Source organism: Patella vulgata, chromosome 4, assembly GCF_932274485.2.
Source record: "Patella vulgata chromosome 4, xgPatVulg1.2, whole genome shotgun sequence".
Classification (NCBI taxonomy): Eukaryota; Metazoa; Mollusca; class Gastropoda; family Patellidae; genus Patella; species Patella vulgata.
Window position 1 is genome coordinate 22,600,882 of NC_065882.2, and position 14,917 is coordinate 22,615,798.

Here is a 14,917-nt window from a genome sequence, read left to right on the forward strand (position 1 = left end):
CAGCATTGTGTTTACAAGATTACTACAGTTTGGTGAACCAAGACGACCTTTAAAACCTGTAAGAAAAGAGAGAAAGAGGGTCACTGCGGCAGCAGTTAGAGGGGAAGAAGTCAAAATTCTACTCAATATTATCCGAGCTTCATGTATACCAATACGCAAATCAGCAGCTGGGTAAGTTCTACTTAAAGATACATTATTCAAGAGCTAAATTTGCCTATTGCAGTCTTTCTTTAGGTTTTAAATGTTATATAAAGTATTAATTAGACATTTATTAACTTGACAAGACCATAATCAACTCTGTTGCCATCGGATGCTCGAGATTTTAAGTTTAACTAGATTAGAAGGGTTCGGCCATTTAATGATTTAAAGTAGCTATGTCTCTAACTCAATATCATCCAAAGTCTTCAACATTGAAAACACCAATTTAAATCAACATTGATATCCAATATTTAAGACAAAATAAACATTTTACCATTGGTACACGAATCTTGTACCATAATGCAATTCAGTGCCATTTGTAACATCGGACTTGGAGAAGAAGGCTAGACATATTCCACAAGTCATGTCAAACAGTGACGCCATATTCTTATCCGGAAAGCATGTGCAATAAATACTATCGGTATAGACGTAAATAACCAGATGCTAGAGATTGCCATTCGATTGAGACTTCTGGCGTATTTTGCCGAACATAACTGATTAGAAATTACTGTAAAAACAGAAATGATTGAATGTAAATCAGTTTTTTTATACATTCATAGTAGATTATTATATGCGTTGCGACCCACTTTTGTCAATTTCTAGGTCCCAAATATTAGCGATTTAGCTCCTTTAATTTAGAAATTGAGAAGCAAAGCTAAGTCTTGAATATACCAGTACCGTGGTTACCATAAACCATCAATGCACACATCTTGTCAAAACTACAAACAGTGATAACTTTCCTTAGAATAAAGTAATTCGAATGAAATATTCATTCATTTTGCATTATCTATTTTTGTACTATTATAGCAAGAACAGCCAGCTCTTTATCTAAATCTTACATAATATATCTTTAACAGTGAATCTAAACTTAGAGAAACAAAATTTTAACTTTTCTTGTGTTAAAGATGTGGCTTTCATTTTAATTTTATTAGGGTTTTTGCTTTATTAATTTGCACACAGTGCCGAATGTAGGTTTTCCAAAAAGGAGTAGGAAGGCCAAATTGTTTATGATGACCTAAATTGCTATTAAGTTGTGTAAGGCTTTAACAAAAAAGTTTTGAAATATAAATAACTCCAAAATAGCGTTTTGGGGATTGATTATATCAGTCTTTGGGCATTTAAGGAAAAAAATTAAAAAATTCAAGCAATTATGTTGACCTAGCACCTAGCCCTTTATACTGATTTTAGAATAAGCATAGAGGCCATAATGAAAAGCTTTATACAAGTATATTATTTTATATTATACTAATTTATGTACTGGTAGACCAAGTAAAGAAGATGGGTAAGATGTTTGGTGTTATGTTATATAAGCACAGAGTGACAATCACATGGTCCACCTATTTCTATATTCAAATAGTAGAAAACAATGACAGCAATTATAATCAAATTTTATAAATTTTCTAAAATCCTCTGTTCAAAAATGCATTAAATATAAGATTGTATTTGTGACATCACTACTAGAACCAAAACTAGCAATAATTGCCATTTGGAAATACAACTAACAATTAATTTCGACACACAATATGAACAGATTTGATTAATTTACTGATTTACTTTGGAATGCCATATTGAAAGATATGGTAGACTTGATATGACTAACATTCATTTATTAAGGATATATCTTGAACGGGGGGCACCTAGAATAATTTGTCCTCGTTATCTCTCTTTTATTTGAATGTAGAAAATAATGGACCATCTCCTTTAAATTTGTGTAAAATGAACTTAAACTGTCTAATACTTGCACAGATTTCCTTTCCACATAGTTTAACTGTATAATTAATTAATTGTGAGCTGAAAAAATATGTCTTACACCTCAACTAAACTAGACTTAATACAGATTCTCTGTTATGATGGTTATGCTTCACTAATTTGATTAAAAACACTGAAGATTATCTGTGCATAGATTTATCACAAGATGATTAAAATTAATCATTGTAACTTTTTTTAATGGTAATTTGTTGTTTGTATTTGTTATACCAATGTTAGATTGTTTTAAAAATTTGATTTTTGAAAGGAGAAACACAGATTTAGATACACAAATTACGAATTCACAAAGAAACAAGTCACAAATTTAAAACTGAACTTCTTGTCACTGCTCAAATTCTTCACTAGAGATTCAAATCAGGCTTTACTGTTCTGAAAAGGAAATCTTGAAGACCTTCATTATGTTATGGAAGAATATTGCAATCAGTGAACATCATTTACAAATGAAAAAAAAAAACCCATCTTATAATTAGATATTTGCATACTTTAAAACTTTCAATGAAGAACATAAACTTTCATTTGTTTCAATTCATCTTCAATAGATACAATTAATGTAATTAAATTAGTTAGAGGTTATAATGAAAAATTATACTGCATTGCTAATTTGTAATTATTTTGTAGTGCTGCAACTCGGGATCATGATATGAAGATTATTGGTAATGTTGTAAGTATATGTGTTATATTATTACAAGATGCATTGCGTTTGGATAATATTTCTTCTTTTAAATGATGGATTTGAATCAGTTTTTAGCAGTTGTTTCTATATTCTTTCAATTAGATCAACTAAGACAATTAATTATACTCTTTTAATTAAAATAATTATGACTGTATTTGATTGTAGACACTTGTAAGACCATATATTGAAGTAATGTTCCAGAGAAACACAGTTAGAACAAGTGTTGGGGATGGACCAAATCCTAGTTTTAATGAAGAATTAGAATTACCTCTCAAGTAAACACATTTATAATTTCATTTTTTTCTATACAGTTGATTCCCAATGTTTATCAACAGATACTTTAATTCATAACAAAACACAACACAAGGTATATATGGATATAACTACTTCTCTGTTATTTAATAACAACGTTTCGTAACACATACAGGTCACGTTTTCAAGTTAATTAATGATAAATATCCATCTAGCCGGCCTATTTATACATGGATATTTATCATTAACTTGAAATTGGACCTGTATGTGTTACGAAATCGTTATTAAATAATAGAGAAGTAGTTATATCCATATATACCTTGTTTTGTGTTTTGTTATGAATAGTTAACCGTGCTTCTAAAGAATAGATATTATAATGACAATATTTTTCTGCATAACTATTTTGAATTGTGAAACTATCATGTTAATAGTACACACACATTCCTTAAACAACTAAGTATTTTGCCATGTGTTATTGAACTTGATAATGATTTTGCTCCACATTTATGATTTTTTACAGGGCTCCTAATGGTGATTTCTCATCTAATAATCTACAGTCTATGAGTGATTTTGTATATATCAATTTATTTGATGAAATGGTTGTAGATGTTCAGGAGGTTTGTACAATTTGCCATAACTTATGTAGGATACTATATATGAGATCTAAGAACAATGCCCTATTTTAAACAGTTATATGTAGTTTCTTGTTCCTAGATATACAGGGCCTTTGTTTTTAGAAAAGTATAAGCAGGCAATTAGATGAATTGGTTTTAAAATTTTGAACAATTGATGAAATATATTCTAGAGACAAGAGAATATACTTTAGATTAGACATATTATTATACTGTACTTGTAGGATGATAGAGATAGAAGTACTAATATTCATCAGAGATTAGAAAAGAAATGGCTGGGTAATTTAAAAATACCTTTCTCTACTATTTATCTCAATACAAAGGTAAGTATTTTGTTTTACGGATAATTTTGAACAGTTTTATTTTATTAATAATATATCTTACATTGTTTGTTATTTGACTACAAGACTTCTTGCATGAATTCATTTCAATATATATATAAACTGTTACACACGGACCTCAAAACAGCTATCGTTATTTTAAAGGTGTGATTCTCTTTATTCTTAACTTTGCCCTGTTGAATCATTTAGAATTTCTGTCTGTTTACATCAACATCACAAGATTATCTAAACTGAATTTTGTGTTCTTTTTTTCTTAATTGTAAATACCTTTTAGTCTTTTTTTCATCTATTATTAAATAACAAACTTTTTCAATAACTTTCTGCCCTTTTACTGTCTCTTAATTTTGATATTATTAATCTTTGAAACTTATGTACAGATTGTAGGAACATTCCGTTTAAACACACCACCAGTTATGTTAGGATATACTTATGAAGATTCTGTACGACGTAGTGATATGGAGAATGTTACTAAGATGGAACACAGTACATATATCAGTATGTTTTTAACCATAGAACCACAGTTACTGACACCAGAACCAGTTAGAGAAAGGGTATGTTTTATCTCTTTATTACAGAGGACTTACTCACTTCGATTTTGATGATGTTCTCAGATCAACAGTAAAATATGTAGATAAATTTTTAACTTTTAAACAGATTGATTTTGAATAATATTTTTGATATTTATACCCTTTTGTTATGAAGTCCACGTCAGTAGATAAGTTTGGTTTGTCTATCTCATTTAAACCAGAGAGACCTATTGATTTTCACTAGGTTTTTTAATATTTACCTCCAGAGCTATGGCCATTTCTTACAGAACTTTATAGCCTTGGATGTTTCTCTATGTTTCTGAATAGTTTAGCATAATAGAATTTGATTTGATATCTCTTTATTCCAGTTCTCTACCAATGAGGATGAGAAACTGTTAGCTCATTCAGAGAAATGGCAGGATGAATTAGAGAAACGATTTCCTAAACGTATTTATAAATATAGTGTGGTAGATGTTAATGGTAAAAATATGTTTATAACAAGATATTTTAAAGCATTAAATATACCTGATGATATCAAGGCTATGAATTTATCTACAGATGCAACAGCTGTAAGTACAAAAATAATGCATTTTATTGCAATGTATCTAAACATATTTCGGAGCAGAACAGTAGGACGTTAAACCCCATTTCATTTCATTTCTAACCATATTTGAACTTAATCCCATTAATGTATGAATGAACAATAAACTAAAACACTACATTGAATCGTTGGATAATATCTTCATATAAAATAAAATCCCACTGTTTGATAGTCATAAGACTGTATACTACCCTTAATTATTTAAAAAATACTTCAGTTTTTAAAGAATAACACTGGTATAAGGAAGGAAAGGTTTGTAAAGTAAAATAAGAAAAAAGTAATTACTGTATATAAAGCTATATATAATGATACTGATATTCTCCAATCTGTTACAGGAACGTGTTGCTCATTATGTTTCTATGATTCCATTTGTCTCTGACTCTGCTGTCTTTCATGGTTTATGTGATATATGGAGTACATGTGATGTAAGTATGTCTAATTACTGTATATGCAACTTAACATACACAAACACTTTATCTAAATGTTAATTTTATAAGTTAATCGACATTGCTAGCTACCAAGCCTACCTTTTCATAAGCCCACATGGAAATGTGGACATATATTGCCGTCGCCCCCGTCCGTTTGTCCGTCCACAATTTCTTGAAAACGCTCTAACGTCAAAAATTATCATCTGTTTGTTTTAAAATTGATATATGTTGCTTACATTAGTGAGACGAAGAAGCCTATGTAATTTCAATAATTTCTGTTTTTTTACGTCTAGAGTTATGGGCCTTGTTTCACTTTGTTGCACCTTGTGAACTCTCTAACTAACATCTAAAGTTATTTGCCGATCTGTACGAAATTTATATGCATCATTTAAATTAGTAAAAAGAAGAATCCTATTGAATTTCAGCAATTTCCTTTAATTACTTCTAGAGTTATAGCCCTTCTTTCACTTTGTTGCACCTTGTGATTGCTCTAACATTTAAAGTTATCTGCCGATCTGTATGAAATTTTTATGTGTCATTTAAATTAGTAAAAAGAAGAAATTGAAATCAGCAATTTTCGTTTATTTCGTCTAATCTTATGACCCTTTTTTCACTTTGTTGAACCTTTTGAATGCCAAAAGTTATCATCCGATCTGTATGAAATTCATATGCATCATTTAGATTAGTGAAACCACAAAGCCTATTGAATTTCAGCAATTTACATTTATTACTTCTAGAGTTATGGCCCTTGTTTGACTTTGTTCAATCTTGTTAATGCTCGATTGATGAAAATTATCATCCTGTATGAAATTTATATGCATCATTTAAATTTGTGAACCCTATTTAGTTTCAGCATTTTCCATCAGTTATTTCTAAAGTTATGGCACTTGTTTTACTTCGTGAACCTTGTGAACGTTCGAATGACAAAAGTTATCATCTGATCTGTATGAAATATATATGCATTATTTACCTTAGTAAAACGAAAAAGCCTGTCAAATTTTCTGTAAATTACTTCCAGAGTTAAGGCCCTTGTTTCAGTTTGTAGAACCTTGTGAACCCTCAGACGACAAAAATTATAATCTGATCTGTATGAAATTGTCTTGTAAATGCACTCAATTATCTACAAAATAATAAATATGCGACAACCTTGTCATTCGCTCAGACGATTTAGCTGCTGTGGGTGTATGTTTCGTTGCCTGGCAACCTATCTTTTAGCCTGACAGTTGTTTACGTTCTTGTGCTGATGAGATCAAGCTTTTTACCTATGAATACAATGCTCAAAGAAATTAGATAATGATTTAGATTAAAACATTTTTATACGCCCACATTGATATGTGGTTGTATCTTGTCATCGTCCTCATCCGTTCGGCTTGTGAACGCTCTAGAGGCTAAAATTAATATCCGAGACGAAGAAGCCTAATGATTTTCACTGATTTCCGATAAATACTGCCTGAGTTATGGTCCTTGATCACTTTGAAAAATCTTGTGGACGCTTTAGAGACCATAGTTATTATCTGATTGATTTTATATTTATACATCATGTTTTTAGCCTATATATAATTGTTTCGTTTGACTTTAGATTGATACACAGAGTTTATGGTCTTAAGACAAACAAGTATATTGATTTTCAATGATTTTTGATAACTTGAACAGCTAAATCCATGATATTAAATGTTTTGTATACTAAACGTTAGCATGGGCCAAACAAATTTTAATGATTTTCTGATAATTACTTAAACATGCATTATGCAAGAGCTAAATCTGCCTATTGCAGGTCTTTCTTCAGACCATAATTAACTGCAATGTTTATTGGATTAGGTTTCGATTTCCTGTTCGACATTCATTCATAATTTAATCATTAAATGGATAATCGAGACTATGTTTTTTATCGTAATGACTTTAGTAATGATGATCGAGGCTAGGCCGAAAATTCAATCGCTAAAATCTCAGTTCAGAGTGGATCAATTTGACTGAAATTTTCAGCAAATTTCCTTTACATTATTTAGTTTTTAGGTACATGTATTATAGTGAGAACTGCCAGCTCTTTATCTAATTTCCCATAATGTATCTTTAACAAGTTGTTACGCTTAATCAGATTTTAGTGTATTATAAATGTTTCATTAACGACAAGTAAAAATATGCGACAACTCTTGTTGACTGCCCGGACAATTTAGCTGCTGTGGACGTATGTTTCGCTGCCTAGCAACCTATCTTTAAATTTACTTTTCTACCTTTAATTCTTTCATGAAATTAATGCAACTTCCATTATAAAATCATATGCAATTTATTCTTAGTAATTCTGGAAATTTTTAATTTGGAATATTTTATGTATTTATAATTGCATAAACAGCTATATAATAGTTTTGTATTTTCAGCAATTTTTAAGAATGTTAGCAGGTGATGAAGAAGAACATGCAGTACTTTTGATGAATTATTTCTTGGAACTAGGGAAAAAAGCATATCTTTTAATAGGTAAAGACAACCTTGATCTGTGAGCATAATTTGGTGCTCTGCTTATTATTTAGTGTTCATTCTTGTCTTTGTAAACTTTTACCATTAATGTTTATTTTAATATTTAAATAAATTCAAAAATACACATAAATCTAGATAATTATTTCAAAAATATAAAAAATACTAGCTTCACATAAATTTGGATAAATAAACATGAATAACTATTTTATAACATTTGTTTCTGAACAATAAAATTCTAATTATATTATCACATTTTTGAATTTCAGGATCAGCTGTACCAGAAGGTCCTACAGCCTATGTATTAACAGAAGAGGGTACTCAAATGTGGTTATGGAATGCTTCCACTGGTGAACATTTTAATGTACAGGATAGTTTCTGTCCAGTACAAGTTGTAGGCTGTGTTATGAATCAGAATAATGTAAGTTACCAGTAGATTTATTAGTCAGTTAGCCATGGTGGCTCAGTAAGTAAGATGCTGGCTCATTAACTGGGGGCACCAGGGTTTGATCCTGGAGTAAATTCCCCTGGATTTTCCAGTGTGGTTTCCCGTTGTCAGTGGTACAGGACTGAGGGCCTGGCAAGGACATTGTTTAGTCATCTGGATGGGACATGTAAAAGAACCCTTGACAGTTGGAATTCAAAATAAGAGTAGGTCAGGTCAAAATTTCACTCATAGCACACTGCATTGTGTAAACCTGTCTTCATTAGCCAAATCTTCCAGTCAGTACAGAAAAGTAAGACGTTCAACCCCATTTCATTCCATTTGTTATTCAGTTCATTATGAAATTATTCAGAGTGATGAAATTTAGTGTATAGTTTTATTACATCAATACCTTGACTAAGTTCGGAAATGAGCATTTTCTGCTCAGGGTAAGCAGTGCGATAAGCAATTTGATTGGTTGAGACTTTGAGACTTTGGAACAAAATAACTCTCATTCTAATTCAGCTAGAATGTTCACACTTGGCATAGGTGATTATTAGTTGAATGCCTTGATGGAGTTCGAACATGAGAATTTTTTGCTTAGGGTAAGCAGAGATAAGCAATTTGAATGGTTGATGCTTTAGGACACAATAACTTTAGTTCTATTTAAGTGAGAGAGAGAGGACACTAATGTATAGTTTTATCACATCAATACCTTGACTAAGTTTGATAATGAGCATTTTCTGCTCAGGGTAAGCAGTGCGATAAGCAATTTGATTGGTCGAGACTTCGAGACTTTGGAACAACATAACTCTCATTCTAATTGAGCTAGAATGTTCACACTTGGCGTAGGTGTTTATTAGGTGAATTCCTTGATGGAGTTCGAACATGAGAATTTTCTGCTTAGGGTAAGCAGAGATAAGCAATTTGAATGGTTGATGCTTTAGGACACAATAACTTTAGTTCTAATTAAGTGAGAGTGAGGACATTTGGTGTATAGTTTTATCACATCAATACCTTGACTAAGTTCGATAATGAGCATTTTCTGCTCTGGGTAAGCAGAGCGATAAGCAATTTGATTGGTCGAGACTTTGGAACAAAATAACCCTCCTTCTATTTCTAATTGAGGTAGAATGTTCAAACTTGGTGTAGGTGTTTATTCGGTGAATGCCTTGATGGAGTTCGATGATAAACATTGTCTGCTTTCGGTAAGCAGAGATAAGCTATCTGATTGGTTGATGCTTTAGGGCATGATAACTTTGGTTTTAATTAAGTGAGAGTGGTGAAAGTCTGAGTATAGATTCATTATTATATCATTACCATGACTAAGTTCGATGATAGAATTTTCTGCTTAGGCTAAGGAGCAATAATCAATTTGATTGGAACGTAACAACTCTGCTTTTAATTGAGGTAGAATGATTAAACTTGATGTAGATGTTCATTAGGTGAATGTCTTGACTGAGTTTGATGATTAACATTTCAAACTAAAGCTAAGCAGAGCTAAGCAATTTCATTGGTCGATGCTTTGGGACAAGATAACTTTGATTCAATCTGATAAAGAATGATGAAACTTAGTGTATAGTTGATAATCAGTTTGATTGCTTGATACTTTTGAGAAAAGTAAATGTGCTATTAATTAATATGTGTCATCTATTTATTTTGAGATTTCGGCTGGGGACATCTGCAGCCTCACTGTTGGCTTGTTATTTTTAAAATTTGGTATCTAGTTTTATCATTTTGGAATTTCTTTTTTGCAGATTTGGGCCAATATACAGCCATATGAAAAACCAGTTCAAATAGATTTCCGATTTAACAATACATCTTGTTGGAGGCCAATATTTGAACGTTCTTTTGCTAATCCAGTGTTAGGTGCTATACAGGTAAATATTATATCTTTGTTTAACACCTAGAAACTTGAACTCCTTAGCAACAATTGTCCCTGTTGTATGGAGGTGGTGGGGATTTTGTTCTTAGGATATTTAACCATAACAGAGAAAGAGAGAAATGGGGTTTAAAATCCATTCAACACAAACTAGGTCATTTCAGGACTAACATCTGGTATAATTTTATTCAATAATTCTCTTGCATGTAGGGCACTTTAGCAAAAAGGGGAAACCTGCGGACCCAGAGAAAACCCATACAAACTGGTTCTTAAAACCATGCCACTTGACTTAGTGACAGACCTGATGAACTACAGCACACACATTTGACCACTCAAGTGCCCCCCCCCCTCCCCACACACACACACACCACCCTCCTCTACAATAATACTATCACTGATTAATATTTAGCTTATTGTAAATATCACCAATCTAAATGAAATTTCATCCATATTATATTCTAATTTCAATTGTGGTTGGCCTACACTAAAGGAAAATGCCTGTTTATTGGCTAGATGAAAGTTCACCTTAAGTCAGTTGAACACAAACTTTTTAAAGGTGTTGCTAGACTTTACTGTAGTGTAACTGGAAAGTAGGGTCTAGTTTTATGAGAATCATGAAATATTGGAATAACTAAGTAGGGTTGTTAATTAGATGACTAAATTTGTATAGAAACGTGACATGGTTATTGTCTTTAGATTTAAAGAGATATCTTGCTTTTATGCTTTAAGCCGGAGAGACTTCACTATATAGACACTGATAAAAAACATGCTGAAGATTTACAAGAAAAAATTGAGCAACTGTTGAAAAATAAAATAATGGACTGGAGAAGTAGAACATTGACTAGATGGAACAGACATTGTACTAAAATGATGAGAAAACTTCTACCTAAGTAAGTGCTTTTGTTTAGTTTAATCATGGGACATGTACTAACATAGCCTACAATTAATTGGTCAAATCTTATACTCATATTTTTCTGTGTGGATTTATGGTAATTTTGCACCTTCCACTCTATATCTATCTACAAAATATGGACCTAATGATTCTCATTCTTGCTTTAAAAAATCATATACCCAGTTCATAGCTAGCCTAGAAAATAAAATTGTGAATATATTAGTTAATAATTCAGTTAACCATATAGTATTAATTAAGATTTACCAAATACTTTACATGTATCCTAAATTAACTACCGGTATTCTGTCTCCTCTTAGAAAAAAACACAGAAAATTGACAAATTGTATTTGGAATTATACAAGATATGGATGTAAATAATTTTATAATATATATTAAAATATTATACTTCTAGATTAGAAGAAAGTGCTGGACAAGAAATAAATGAACAACATCTGACAGAATTAGAACATTCATTTGCAGCTTACAAAGTAAGATAATTAAATAATAAATGTCATAATCTATTAATTTATATTTGTCAAAATAGATTTATTCTGCAGCAAAGATGATGGAAATAAAAAATATCCTTACAGTGACAACTTTATGGTTATTTGTAAATAATAAAGTATTGAGTACAAAATCTAAAGTATGTGATATTTTTTTATTGCAGGTATCTGGTTTTCCTATGAATATGCCATTTGTAGATTTAGACAGAATAGTAGAGAGTGTATATTCTACTGGTGTACATACACAAGAATCAGCAGAAGAGTTTGCACTAGCTGTTTATATACATCCTTATTGTAACTCAGTACTATCAGTCTGGGTTTATGTAGCATCATTATCTAAATAAATTCACATATTTTTAGTGCTCTTTATATTCATTTATCTTGTGTAGTATTTTATGGCATTTTTCTAATCTAAATATCTAAATTTAATTTATCCCTTTGGAACTTTCAAAAACATCAAATTTGTATAACATGAACATTGGGTAAGGTTCTATTAGAACATTTTTAACATCATTATCATACAATAATCAAAGTGTTTTAAAGTCGAATAAAATTTGTTTTCTGCAAAGTTCTATGCATTACCTCAAAAAAATGTGAAAAGTTGAATATTAAGTTTGTTCGTGTTATTACCATTTATAGTTTAATTGTAGTATGTTTTTCTATACAATGTTTTATATATATTTGGCTAAATGAAACTTATCTAATTCCGCTTTTTAACCTACGAGGGGGGTTGGATGGCTGAATGGTTATCGTGCGCGCTGTATCATACAGTCTGTCATTGAATTGACTGGCGTGGTTTCGAATCCCCGGTTGTACGTGGCAAGGAGTAGGGGCGCCTGTCCAGCCTCGTGGCTTTTCTCCCAGTCCTCCGGTTTCCTCCCACTGCTAAAGACCCCTACGCGTATATAAAATTAAACCATATGTTAGTCCCGAAATGACCTAGTTTGTGTCGAGTGGACGTTAAACCCCATTTCTCTCTCTCTCTCTTTTTAACCTACAAAATTCCAGACAAAATTGAAATGCGAACCTTTGAAAAATTCCCTCCTTTTTATACGTCCACATTCATAATGTGAACGTATTATGCCGTCGCCCCTGTCTGTGTGTGTGTGTGTGTGTATGTATGTATGTGTGTGTGTGTGTGTGTGTGTGTGTGTGTCTGTGGTTCGCCTACAGGGCGCAATTCTTCATGGATTTTCTTCAAACTTGGTATACTTATTCCTTATACCCTAAGGATGATCCCTATTGTTTTTGGTGCATGCCCGACCCCCAGGGGCAGAGCCACGCCCATTTTTTGTATTTGTTTGTTTGTCGTCTACAGGCCACATTTCTTAACGTATCATCTTGAAACTATGCATACTTATTCTTTGTACCCTAAGGAACATCCCTATCGTTTGGGGTGCATGCCCGACCCCAAGGGGCAGAGCCACGCCCACTTTCTTTTCTTTGTATGTCTGTGTGTCGCCTATAGGCCACAATTCTTAATCAATCGTCTTGAAAATTTTTCATATGAATTGCTTATACCCTAAGTATGATCCCTATTGTTTTTGGTGCATGCCCGACCCCCAGGGGCAGAGCCACGCCAATTCCTTATATTTATTTATTTGTTTGTCATCTACAGACCGCATTTCTTAACGTATCATCTTGAAACTATGTATACTTATTCTTTGTACCCCAAGGAACATCCCTATCGTTTGAGGTGCATGCCCGACCCCAGGGGCAGACCCACGTCCATTTTCTTTTCTTTTTATGTCTGTGTGTCGCCTATAGGCCACAATTCTTAATCAATCGTCTTGAAAAATTTTCATATGAATTGCTTATACCCTAAGTATGATCCCTATTGTTTTTGGTGCATGCCCGACCCCCAGAGGCAGAACCACGCCCATTTCTTATATTTATTTATTTGTTTGTCATCTACAGACCGCATTTCTTAACGTATCAACTTTACATACTTATTCCTTATACCCTAAGGATGATCCCTATTGTTTTTGGTGCATGCAAGCCTCCCCGGGGCAGAGCCACGCCCATTTTTTGTATTTGTTTGTTTGTCGTCTACAGGCCACATTTCTTAACGTATCATCTTGAAACTTTGCATACTTATTCTTTGTACCCTAAGGAACATCCCTATCGTTTTGGGTGCATGCCCAACCCCCAGGGGCAAAGCCACGCCCATTTTCTTTTTTATGTCTGTGTGTCGCCTACAGGCCACAATTCTTAATCAATCGTCTTGAAATTTTTTCATATGAATTGCTTATACCCTAACGATCATCCCTATTGTTTTTTTACCCCCAGGGGCAGAGCCACGCCCATTTTCTTTTCTTTTTATGTCTGTGTGTCACCTACAGGCCACAATTCTTAATCAATCGTCTTGAAAAAATTTCATATGAATTGCTTATACCCTAACGATGATCCCTATTGTTTTTGGTGCATGCCCGACCGCCAGGGGCAGAGCCACGCCCATCCCTTATATTTATTTATTTGTTTGTCATCTACAGATCGCATTTCTTATCGTATCACCTTGAAACCTAGCATACATATTCCTTCTATCCTAAGGAACATCCCTATTATTAGTGGTGAATACCCAACACCCAGGGGCAGAGCTACGCCCATTTTCTTTTTTTATGTCTGTGTGTCACTTGCAGACCGCATTTCTTAATCGATCATCTTGAAAACTTTTTTATACTTATTCCTTATAGCCTAAGGCTACTTTTTATACTTATTCCTTAATCCTAAGGCCGACCTCTATTATTATTTTTGGTGCATGCTCGACCCCTTGGGACAGAGCCACGCCTAACGTTTGTGTGTCCTGTGTTTTGCCTACAGACCGCAATTCTTAACAGATCCTTTTGAAACTTTGCATACCTATTCGAAACGTCATGCTTTTAGAATAAAGACATCGATTGTTTTAAAATAAAAATTGTGTTCTGTTCATGTGAACGAAGTGTTAAACTGATAGCAGTCCTACAACCCAGTTTTATTTCACAGACCCTCAATGCAAACTGGACCATATCAAACAAAACAGGAATGTGGACGTATATTGCTGCGTTAGCGATGCTCTTGTTAAAGTTTGTGATACATTCAGCTAAATAAATGGTAACTAATACTGAGTTTTAACATTTGAAATTTTAGACAAAATCATCATTGAGTAAATCCGTCCATTTTTTAAGTTTTAGTTCTTAAATGTAAGTTCATAGCATTGTTATTTAATTTGTTTAATTTGATATATCTGTGATTTTATAAATAATATTGTTATACTATTTTTAACTGTAAATAGTTGTAGATTATGTATATTTATCAGATTATTATTTATATATAAAGAGTTCAAAAATAA

At 32.4% G+C, this 14,917-nt stretch overlaps 1 protein-coding gene across 3 annotated transcripts in view; it reads left to right on the forward strand.

Annotated features, from left to right (window-relative positions):
* The window catches only part of LOC126817800 (coiled-coil and C2 domain-containing protein 2A), a 50,834-nt gene extending 35,917 nt beyond the window's left edge, over positions 1-14,917 (forward strand). The window contains exons 29-44 of one of the 3 annotated variants that reach the window (XR_008787889.1): positions 4-171; positions 1,463-1,480; positions 2,584-2,626; positions 2,804-2,913; positions 3,411-3,507; positions 3,747-3,845; positions 4,241-4,414; positions 4,759-4,959; positions 5,327-5,416; positions 7,795-7,891; positions 8,158-8,309; positions 10,070-10,192; positions 10,924-11,084; positions 11,499-11,574; positions 11,754-12,643; positions 14,653-14,917. Coding sequence is in view for 1 of the 3 variants with exons in the window: in XM_050544949.2 (XP_050400906.2) it covers positions 4-171; positions 1,463-1,480; positions 2,584-2,626; positions 2,804-2,913; positions 3,411-3,507; positions 3,747-3,845; positions 4,241-4,414; positions 4,759-4,959; positions 5,327-5,416; positions 7,795-7,891; positions 8,158-8,309; positions 10,070-10,192; positions 10,924-11,088 (1,537 nt within the window). In the remaining 2 variants the exon portion in view is untranslated. Of the gene's footprint in view, positions 1-3; positions 172-1,462; positions 1,481-2,583; positions 2,627-2,803; positions 2,914-3,410; positions 3,508-3,746; positions 3,846-4,240; positions 4,415-4,758; positions 4,960-5,326; positions 5,417-7,794; positions 7,892-8,157; positions 8,310-10,069; positions 10,193-10,923; positions 11,090-11,498; positions 11,575-11,753; positions 12,644-14,652 lie in introns of those variants that run through there. The other 2 variants (XR_008787890.1, XM_050544949.2) reach the window with 2 other exon arrangements.